The sequence below is a fragment of the Nicotiana sylvestris genome, unplaced genomic scaffold (assembly GCF_000393655.2).
Source record: "Nicotiana sylvestris unplaced genomic scaffold, ASM39365v2 Un00007, whole genome shotgun sequence".
In the NCBI taxonomy this organism is placed as follows: Eukaryota; Viridiplantae; Streptophyta; class Magnoliopsida; order Solanales; family Solanaceae; genus Nicotiana; species Nicotiana sylvestris.
The window spans coordinates 153464-164267 of NW_027184343.1; the positions used below are offsets into that span (position 1 = coordinate 153464).

The 10804-nt window shown below is 41.8% G+C and overlaps 1 protein-coding gene across 1 annotated transcript; it reads right to left on the reverse strand.

The window, feature by feature from the left end:
- Window positions 1–322: 322 nt before the first annotated feature.
- Window positions 323–1132, reverse strand: LOC138884611 (uncharacterized). Its single transcript, XM_070165638.1, has 2 exons — window positions 977–1132; window positions 323–916 (listed from the first exon to the last, which is right to left on the reverse strand). The coding sequence occupies exons 1-2, from the start codon at window positions 1130–1132 to the stop codon at window positions 323–325; spliced, it is 750 nt and encodes a 249-aa protein (XP_070021739.1).
- Window positions 1133–10804: the final 9672 nt, after the last annotated feature.

The following is a 10804-nucleotide window of genomic DNA, read 5'->3' on the forward strand; positions in this document are numbered from 1 at the left end:
TCTTAATGTTTATGTTGGCGGCTTCTATGGCTCCATTCATCTAAGGTCTGTAGGCAGTGGAATTCTTGTGCTTGATTTTGAAAGTTTCACATATAGCTTTCATCAGATCACTGTTGAGATTAGCAGCATTGTCATTAATAATGGACTCAAGAACTCCAAATCGGTAGACAATATGATCCTTGACAAAATCTGCGACGACTTTCTTAGTTACAACTTTGTAAGATGTAGCTTCTACCCATTTTGTGAAGTAGTCGATGGCTACTAGAATAAACCGGTGTCCGTTTGAAGCCGTGGGATCAATCAGACCAATAACATCCATTCCTCAGGCGGCAAATGGCCAAGGCGAGCTTGTTGCATTGATCTTGTTTGGTGGCTCTTTTGTCATGTCGGAATGTACTTGAGATTGAAAGCATTTGCGGACATGCTGAATACAATCCGTCTCCATGGTCATCCAAAAGTAACCTGCCCTAAGTATCTTCATGGCCAGAACAAAACCATTCATGTGCAGACCACAGGTCCCAGCATGCACATCCTCAAGTAGCTTAGAAGCCTCCTTTGTGTCGACACACCATAGCAAACCCAAATTCGGAGTTCTTTTGTACAAGCTCCCTCTGCTATGGAAGAAGTGATTTGACAATCTCCGGAGCGTGCATTTCTGAATGTGATTTGCATGCTCCGGATATTCTCCTTTTGATAAGTACTCGTTGATATAATGGAACCAAGGCTTTCCATCTGCTTCTTCCTCGACATGAGCACAATATGCATTTTGATTATGGATCCTCACCGGAATGGGATCAATATAGATCTTATCTGGATGTTGTATCATTGATGACAAAGTGGCTAATGCATTGGCGAAGTCATTCTGAATTCTGGGCACATGTCGGAATCTTATTTTCGTGAACCACCTTCTCAATTCCTACACATGGTGCAGATATGGAAATATCATGGAATTTTTGTTAGCCCATTCTCCTTGCACCCGGTGCACAAGCAAATCTATATCGCCGATCACTAACAACTCCTGAATGTTCATGTCAACTGCCATGTTGAGCCCTAATATGCAGGCTTCATATTCTGCCATGTTGTCTTTGTAGGGAAGTATGAGTTTGGCAGATACCGGATAATGCTGGCCCATTTCCGATACCAAGACTACTCCAATGCCTACTACTTTGAAATTTGCGGCTTCATCAAAGAACATCCTCCAACCGTCATGCTTTCGTAATGTCTTCTCCTACGAATGATACTTATTCATCAGGTAAATATGTTTTCAAGGGTTCGTATTCTCCTCCCACTGGATTCTCAGTGAGGTGATCTGCTAATGTTTGTCCCTTGATTGCCTTTTGAGTTACATAGACGATGTCGAACTCATTCAGCAGTATTTGCCATTTAGCCAACTTCCCCGTAGGCATGGGCTTCTGAAATATGTACCTCAAAGGATCCATCCTGAGTATGAGGTATGTAGTGTAGGCACAGAAGTAATCCCTCAACTTCTGGGTTGTCCAGGTCAACACACAGCGAGTGCGTTCTAGCAGAAAATACCGTGCTTCATAAGGTGTGAATTTCTTACTTAGGTAGTATATGGCTTGCTCCTTTCTTCCCTTCTCATCATGTTGTCCCAAAACACATCCAAAGTCTTCATCTAGCAAAGGTCGTCCTAGTTTTAGCGGGACCAGAACTGGCAGTGTGGACAGGTATTCCTTGATCTTATCAAAAGCTTTTTGACATTCCTCGGTCCAACTTGTCTTGGTATCTTTCCTCGGCATCTTGAAGATGGGTTCACATTTTACTCTAGACTGTGCTATGAATCAACTGATGTAGTTGAGCCGTCCCAGGAATCTCATCACGTCCTTTTTGCTTTTGGGTGGTGGTAACTCCTGAATAGCTTTGACTTTAGTCGGATCTAGCTTGATCCCTCGGCGACCAACAATGAATCCCAATAACTTTCTAGCAGGAACCCCGAATGCATACTTTGCTGGTTTCAACTTCAAATTGTACCTCCTGAGCCTTTCAAAGAATTTCCTCAAGTCTGCTATGTGATCTATGGCCCTCCTGGATTTTATAATGACGTCGTCCACATATACTTCTAGTTCTTTATGTATCATATCATGAAAGATGGTTGTCATGGCCCTCATGTAAGTGGCCCCTACATTCTTTAGACCGAACAATATCATCTTGTAATAGTATACACCCCAAGACGTAATAAAAGCTGTCTTCTCGGCATCTTCTTCATCCAGCCAGATCTGCTGATAACCTGCGAAGCAATATACAAAGGATTGGAGTTCATGCTTGGTGCAGTTACCGATCAGGATATGTATATTTGGCAGTAGGAAGTCGTCTTTGGGACTGGCTCTGTTTAAATCACGATAATCAACACACACTCAGACCTTCCCGTCTTTCTTTGGAACTGGCACAATATTAGCTAACCATGTTGGTTACTCAACCCCCTTAAGAACCTTAGCTTTGATCTGCTTGGTAACTTCCTCCTTGATTTTTAGACTCATGTATGGTTTGAATTTTCTGAGTTTCTGCTTTACTTGCGAGCACATGGGATTGGTAGGCAACTTGTGAGCTACTATAGATGTGCTCAGGCCGGTCATATTGTCATACGACCATGCGAAGATGTCCTCATATTCCTTTAAAAAGAGTATATACTCTTCCTTTTCTGTTGGTGACAAGTGAATGATGATGTCGGTCTTTTTAACGGTCTCGACGTCTCCCAAATTTACTGCTTCTATTTCGTCCAAGTTGGATTTAGGCTTGTTTTCAAAATTCTCAACTTCCCTGACAATTTCCTCGGGTATCTCATCTTCTTCCTCTGAGTCACTATTATCATGTTGTGTTGCCTCATTACTTTGTCATAGTCACTAGTTCATCAGGAAAAGTAATAATAACAATATGGAAAGGAAAAGTATAAAAATAGTAATGAATAATGATAAAGGATAATTGCATTTGATTAAAACTGAGAAAATTTTTCAAACAAAGCTTGGCTCGGTGGATCGAGCATTAATTTGACACAAAGAAATCATAAAACAAAATTGCTGAAAATTTTAAATGCCTAGAACAGATATAAATCCTACCAAGCTACACAGGGACACAGCGGGCTCGGGATGGTGTGGTGGTCCAGTTTCTGAGAACAACTCCCTTTGCCACAGTCTGAATGGAGAGGCCTTCTTCCTCCTCCTCCTCCTCAATTATGGCACAACAATCCATGTCCTCATCTTCAAAGAACAGACCCTTCAGCCAAGCTAGTGCTTCTTCTTTTGCAGTTCCCCATATTGTGTCTGCCTGATGGAAAGCTTGTTCTAAATGGGTTATCGGTTGCTCCAGAGGGTAATACGGTCCATTCCATGGAGGCGACCACTCTCTGTACTCTTACCATGTATACTGGTATCCGAGCCCAAAGGTGGTACCATAATTTTTCAGCCGTATCAGCTTGGTGATACCTTGGAGGTTCTTTCCCAACCCTTTGCCGGGTTCATATCTGGACCATGCTAGTATGATTTCTATTTGTTACTCCACCACTTATCCTTCTCGGCGGTATTGACCCGTTTGATGTGATGATAGGTTTCCCCTACTAGCCTTCTTGTATGTCCAATGGTCGGAATGGTTTGAATAGTGGGGATGGGGTTACTCCCATATCCATGAATGATTACCTCTGATAGTTCCATTCGAATTTTACGATGTAGTGTGGAGGGCACGGCTCCATCAGCATGGATCCATGGGCGGCCCAACAAAAGATTATATAAGGCTGGTATGTCAAGCACTTGGAAATCAACGTCGAACCAAGTTGGCCCCATTTGCAAGCAAAGGTTGATTTCCCCGATCGTGGCCCTCTATGACCCATCAAAAGCCTTCACATTCATGCTTCCTGTCCGTATTTCATAGAAACCTTTGTCCAACCTTTTCAAGGTATCCAGTGGACAAATATTTAGACTAGAACCTCCATCAACTAGGACCTTGGGAATTAACTTGTCATCAAATTGTATCGTAATGTGCAATGCTTGATTGTGATTCAGACCTTCGGGCGGTAGCTCATCTTCGTGGAAGATAATCTTATGGCTCTCCAGTACCTGACCAACCATGTTGGCCATTTCTCCACCAGTGATATTATTGGGTACATAAGCCTCGCTCAATACTTTCATCAAACCGTTCTTGTGTGTCTCTGAATTTTGTAGTAGTGATAGGATAGATATCTGAGTAGGGACTTTGTTTAGATGATCAACAATAGAATACTCTTTTGCCTGTAATTTCCTCCACAAGTCATCTGGTCCGGTCTCAAAGACAGGGTACCTAGCAGTGGCATCCTTACTTGAACCTCCCAGGTGTTCAGGTGTGTAGACTCTTCCAATTCTAGTCATCCCTTATGCGGCGTCAGATTCTTCTATCTTAGTCTTCCCTTATCATCGAGCCTTGATGACATAATCCTAGGGTATCGCCTTTGAGTTGAATGGGGGTGTGGTTGACACTGTCACAGTAAAAGGTGTGACAACTTCCACCTCAAATGGAGCGGAGGTGGCTTCGGGCGGAGCTACTCCCACCTCAAATGGAACTAATGCAGTTACCTCAACGTCAAAATGAGTCTGAACCACGATAGGAGTGAGTGTGATTGCAACCTTAAAGTCATCGCCTTCTCGGATAAGCCCGATTGACCCCTTGGGGTCCCATTCTTTATTTGTTTCTATAACATGTACATCGTCACCTCTATGATCATGGAGGGGATTGTTGCAGACATTAGGTGCGACTTCCTTTGCTTGTATGACCTTGTTGTCAACTAATGTATGGATCTTGTCCTTCAGTGTTCAACACTCAGCAATGGTATTCCCTTTCATACCGGAGTGGTATGCATATGTTTTGTTCGGATTAACCCACTGGGATAGATTTTCTAGCGCCACAGCAGGAATAGGAGTTACGTAACCTACGAACTTTAACCATTCATACAATTGGTCAATAGGCTCAGCAATGGCGGTGTATTATCTGGGTGGCTTGCGTTCGAAGTTGGGTCTTGGTATTGGATAATTTTGGCGAGTTGGTGGTGATTGGAAGTGGAATGGTTGGGAATTATAGGTATGATGGACAACGACTGGTTGGGAATACCAGGGAGATGAAGGTTGATATGTATGTGTCAATGCTTGATATGTGGGTGGAGTTGTTTTGCCACGCCCAAACCTCTGGAGGCACAACCGACGATCAATCAAGTGAACCCAACTAATCAATCCTTATCGAACACTTTCTACCCGACTCAATATGATTAAGGAAACCATGCTTTCATTTATTTAAGCAATAGGAAAGGTTGCACATTAAACATTGTTAGTTCATTTTACATCACAGCCTTAAACCGTAGTTAAGTTCCCAAGATTCCATACAATTTCACTTTATAGAAACAAGAGTTAGAATTACAACATAGTTCATAGACCCATCCAACACCCGTACATAACCCACACAAACGTCTACGAAGCCTCTAAGGATACAAAAGACAAGTATGACAATGCCGACAACAAGGCCCTGACTGTACCTCAAAAGTGGATATCTATAACAAAAGATGTACAACATAACCCCTTGAATGAGAAAGGGGCTCACCAAGACTTTGAGAAGAGGATACTCCGCTACGTGCGATCGGCACTATCCGCTATGAAGCCACCTACATTCATTTAAAAATGTAGCGCCCCCGGCAAAAGGGACGTTAGTACCATGGAATAGTACTAGTATGTATAACTAAAACCATCTAGATAGAAAGAACTTTCATACAAGAATAAGGAAATCACAAGTATAACTCAAACACTTTAAATGATCACAATATTATCAAATAAAGGGATCATACAATTTTCACATCATTTTCCCATAGCTTTTAATTTTGGGGCATTTCATACTGTTCATCATTGTCCACAATACCACTGCTATCTTGAGCGGAGTTCGATCTCGACCCGATCGGCTAGGTTGCCTCATTTGAGACATATACTTCAATCACAAATACAATACCACCATGTGTGCGGCATGACATCCGATCTCAGCCCAATCGGCTAGGCCGCCTTACCAAGGCATTTTCCATTTCCACCAATCATCTCATTTCAATCTTGTTTCACATATATCATTTCATTGGCACTTGGGGCTACAACTATCACGTCATATATTTGGCACTAGGCTACATCTCACATCATTCCCAATTTCAATGTTAGATTTGTTATTTGGGATAATATGTGCACACAAGAGCAAATAAAATTATAAGAATAGATGAGACTTCACATAGATGGCACAACATATGCAGCTTCAATCTTTATTTAAGGTCTAGGCATTTCATCACATGATTCATATTCATTGCACCCTTTCTAAGTTATCAAGAATAGCACTTCGATCACATTGAGACACATCTTTCACACGTATAAGGTTGCAACTCCAATTCATGTGAACTAACAATCAATATAACAATCCAACCTTAATCTTACCACATTTACACAAACACCAACGGAGCTCAATTTCAAAAAGATGGGGTTTTATCCATACATACCTCAGTAGAGCTTTCCTTAAATCCTTACAATAATTTCCGGAATTTCCTAGCAACTTCAATCTAGTTTATGAAAATTACAAGTTGAACCAAGAATTAGAGGCATGAATGAGATTCTAACTCATTTAAGTAAATTATCAAGTACTAAGTGTGCACAGTGATTTTAGGACACTTTTGTGAGAGATTTTCATCATCCTATACCACAATTGTTATCTCTTTTGGTTCACAACCACCCTATACCCCATTATCTTTTATGCATGCAAGATTATCATCCCTTATACACATGAACCCCCTTGCTAATCACTTATTTTAATGGAAATTTCGAAATTATAGATGAGGGTACAAACTCTTACCTCTTAGGGTGAAGACCTAGAAATTTCACTCGACAATCTTCAAGGATTTGGGGCAAGGATGGAGTGGCGACTTGATGAAGATCACTCCCTCTCTTTCTAAAACTTCCTCTCTCACTCTATATGCCGTGAAATAACAGAAAAATGGTACAATAGGGTGTTTTTAATGGGATGGGGTCGGGTTATAAAAGTTAGAAAATAGGAGCTCAGACACGATTTGTGATCGCAGAATGGACATGCGGCCCGCAAAATGGACCGCAAAAATGGTCCCAAAATCTAGACAAATTGTCTGGGTATGCAACAGAAATGCGGTTTGCTTACCTGTTCTGCGGTCGCATTTTGCACCGCAAAACTGCCCTTCACAAAAATGCCAAGGGTATTATGCGATGACGATGCGGCCCGCATATTGATTATGTGATCGCATAATTGGCCACATAGTTGACCTCAAATTAACCAACACACTAACTGGCTCGACGACGACTATGCGGTCCGCATACCTATTATGCGATCGCCTAATGGACCGCAGAAATGCACTTTTCTGGAAAACATAATTCTTAACTTTTTAATGCATCGATCAATCCAAAGGGTCCGAGGTCGCCGCCAAGAATTTTTTTATGAATTTCTAACACATGATCATATCTTGGCATCACGAGATTCGGGTGTTTGGGCAGAAATTTCCACGGGGGCTTACATCCTCGCCCACTTAAGATCATTCGTCCTCAAATGAGGATCAAGGTTTACTTATTAGCAATCTCTATGCAACCTCAGCTTTTCACAACATGAAACATATCCACAACCCTAAATTAGGCTAACTCCCTAAATTTTCAAAAAATTTGCCAGAGTTTCCTTTGTAACTAGGCCTATCCACCTATCAGAGAGCCCCAGAAACATATCTTAACAACATGTACACTTTTTACAGTCATAACATAACTTGTACAATACTAATCATGACCGCATAGGCAACATATAACCAAAACAGGACAGTTTTAATCAAATCACAAGATAAGAGTTCATGGGAACCAAATGCATAAAAGCTATTACATGACTATTCAAACAAATGTGGGTACTTCTTTCTCATTTCTTCATCGGCTTCTCAAGTGGCTTCCTCCACCTGCTGGTTCCTCCATAACACTTTTACGGAGGCAATTTCCTTATTTCTCAACTTCCGGACTTGCCTGTCAAGAATGGCAACTGGAACTTCTTCATATGACAGTTCTTCATGAAGCTCAATAGTTTCAACTGGCACAATAATGGACGGATCTCCTACAACCTTCTTCAACATAGACACATGGAAGACCGGATGTACTAATGACATCTCGGGTGGCAGCTTGAGCTTGTATGCCACCTGACCAATCCTCTGAATGATTCTGTACGGTCTGATATACCTCAGACTTAATTTCTCTTTCTTTCCAAATCGCATGATACCCTTCATTGGGGAAACCTTCAAAAATACCCAATCATCTTCTTTAAACTCCAAATCTCTACAACGAACGTCCGAGTAATACTTTTGATGACTTTAAGCAGTTTTCAACCTCTCCTTAATAATCTTGACTTTCTCCATAGCCTGATGCACGAGGTCCGGCCCTATCAATTCAGCTTCTTCAACCTCGAACCACCCAATGGGAGATCTACATCTCCTACCATACAACACATCAAATGGTGTCATCCCAACTACCTTTGAAATCAAGAGTACAAGCACGCAACATGTCCTCAAGCGTCTGAATAGTCCGCTCTACTTACCCGTTGGTTTGAGGATGAAAAGTTGTGCTAAGATTTACCTGCGTACTCGAACCTTGCTGAAATTTATTCCAACAAGTGGCACTGAACTGGACCCCTCGATCTAAAATGATTGAGACTGGGGTGCCATGCAACCTGACTATTTCTTTGATATACAACTAAGCATACTGTTCCGCTATGTCGATAGCTTTAACTAGCAGGAAGTGCGTCGATTTCGTGAGTCGAGCCACAATTACCCAAATTGAGTCGAACTTACGTGAAGTGCGTGGTAACCCTACCACAAAATCCATATTAATCATCTCCCATTTCCACATTGGAATTTCTATGCTTTGGGCCAATCCACCGAGCCTTTGATGTTAGGCCTTCACTTGCTTACAGTTTGGACATTTTACCACGAAGTCTGCCACATCCTTTTTCATGTTATTCCACCAATAAACTTCCTTGAGATCATGATACATTTTCGTAGAACCTGGGTGCACGGAATACTTGGAAGTGTGAGCTTCTGCCATGATCCTCTCCCGAAGACCGTCAATATCCGGAACACATAGGCGGCCTTGGTACCGTAGGGTACTATCATCCATGCCAAAGGAAAAAGTTGTGGTCTTGTGTTTATGACTCCTCTCTTTTAGTTGTGCAAACAATGGATCATTGAATTGTTTCTCTTTCACTTCCGCCACAAGCGATGATTCAGCCCTATTATGCACAATTACTCCTCATTCATTAGAGTCCGCAAGGCGAACTCCCAAACTAGCCAACTGGTGAACCTCCTTGGCCAACGGCCTCTGAAACACCTTAAAATGAGCAAAACTTCCCATAGATTGTCAACTAAGAGCATCCGCCACAACATTAGCCTTTCCCGGGTTATAGAGAATATCAATTTCATAGTCCTTGAGTAACTCTAGCCAACTTCTCTATCTCAGATTCAACTCCTTCTGCTTGAAAATATATTGAAGGCTCTTGTGATCCGTAAATACATCCACATGGACCCCATACAAATAATGCCGCCAAATCTTTAGCGCAAACACCACTGCCGCAAGCTCTAAGTCATGAGCTGGATAGTTATTTTCATGATTCTTGAGTTGCCTAGAAGTGTAAACTATAACCTTGTTGTGTTGCATTAACCCACACCCAAGCCCAACCCTTGAAGCATCGCAATACACCACAAATCCCTATGTACCCTCTGGTATGGCTTGTACGGGTGTTGTAGTCAATCTTGATTTCAATTATTGGAAACTCCTTTCACAAGCATCGGACCATTGGAATTTAACTACTTTCTGCGTCAACTTAGTCATTGGAGAGGCAAGAGTAGAAAACCCCTCCACAAATGTTCTGCAGTACCCAGCCAAACCTAGGAAACTATGAATATCTGTTGGAGTGGTAGGTCGAGGCCAATTCTTCACTGCCGCAATATTTTTTGGATCTACCATAATTCCTTCCCTGGAGACGACATGACCCAAGAATGCGACAAATTCAAGCCAAAATTCACATTTCAAAAATTTTGCATACAATTGATGTTGCTGAAGTGTCTGCAAAACTGCCATGAGATGGTCAGCATGGTCCTCCTGACTTCGGGAATACACAAGAATATCGTCAATGAACACTATCACAAAGGATTCTAGAAAAGGTTTGAAGACTCGATTCATAAGATCCATGAAAGTTGTCGGGGCATTTGTTAGCCCAAAAGACATCACCAGAAATTCAAAGTGCCCATACCGAGTCCAGAAAGCTGTTTTTGGAATATCCTGCTCCCTTATCTTCAATTGATGATACCCGGACCACAACTCAATTTTTGAGAATCATGTAGTACCTTGCAATTGATCAAACAAATCATATATCCTTGGTAGAGGGTATTTTTTTGATTGTGACTTTATTGAGTTGTCGGTAGTCAATACACATCCGTAGCGAGCCATCTTACTTCCTTACGAACAAGACTGGTGTGCCCCATGGTGACACACTCGACCGGATGAAACCCTTCTCTAGGAAATCCTTCAATTGTTCCTTTAGCTCTTTCAATTCTGTCGGTGCCATTCTGTAAGGTGAAATTGATATAGGTTGCGTGCCTGGCATCACATCAATCCCAAAATCGATCTCCCTATCTGGTGGGATTTTAGGGAGTTCATCTGGAAAGACATCCAAAAATCTATTCACAACTGGCACGAACTAAAGGCTAGGCGCCTCGACATTGGTGTTCGTAACCCAAACTAAATGATAGATACACACT

Coding starts and splice junctions, on each gene's coding strand:
- LOC138884611 (XM_070165638.1), bottom strand. CDS start 1,132: ATGGGCCAGCATTATCCGGTATCTGCCAAACTCATACTTCCCTACAAA. Junction 917..976: donor TAGATTTGCTTGTGCACCGG/GTGCAAGGAGAA, acceptor CACCATGTGTAG/GAATTGAGAAGGTGGTTCAC.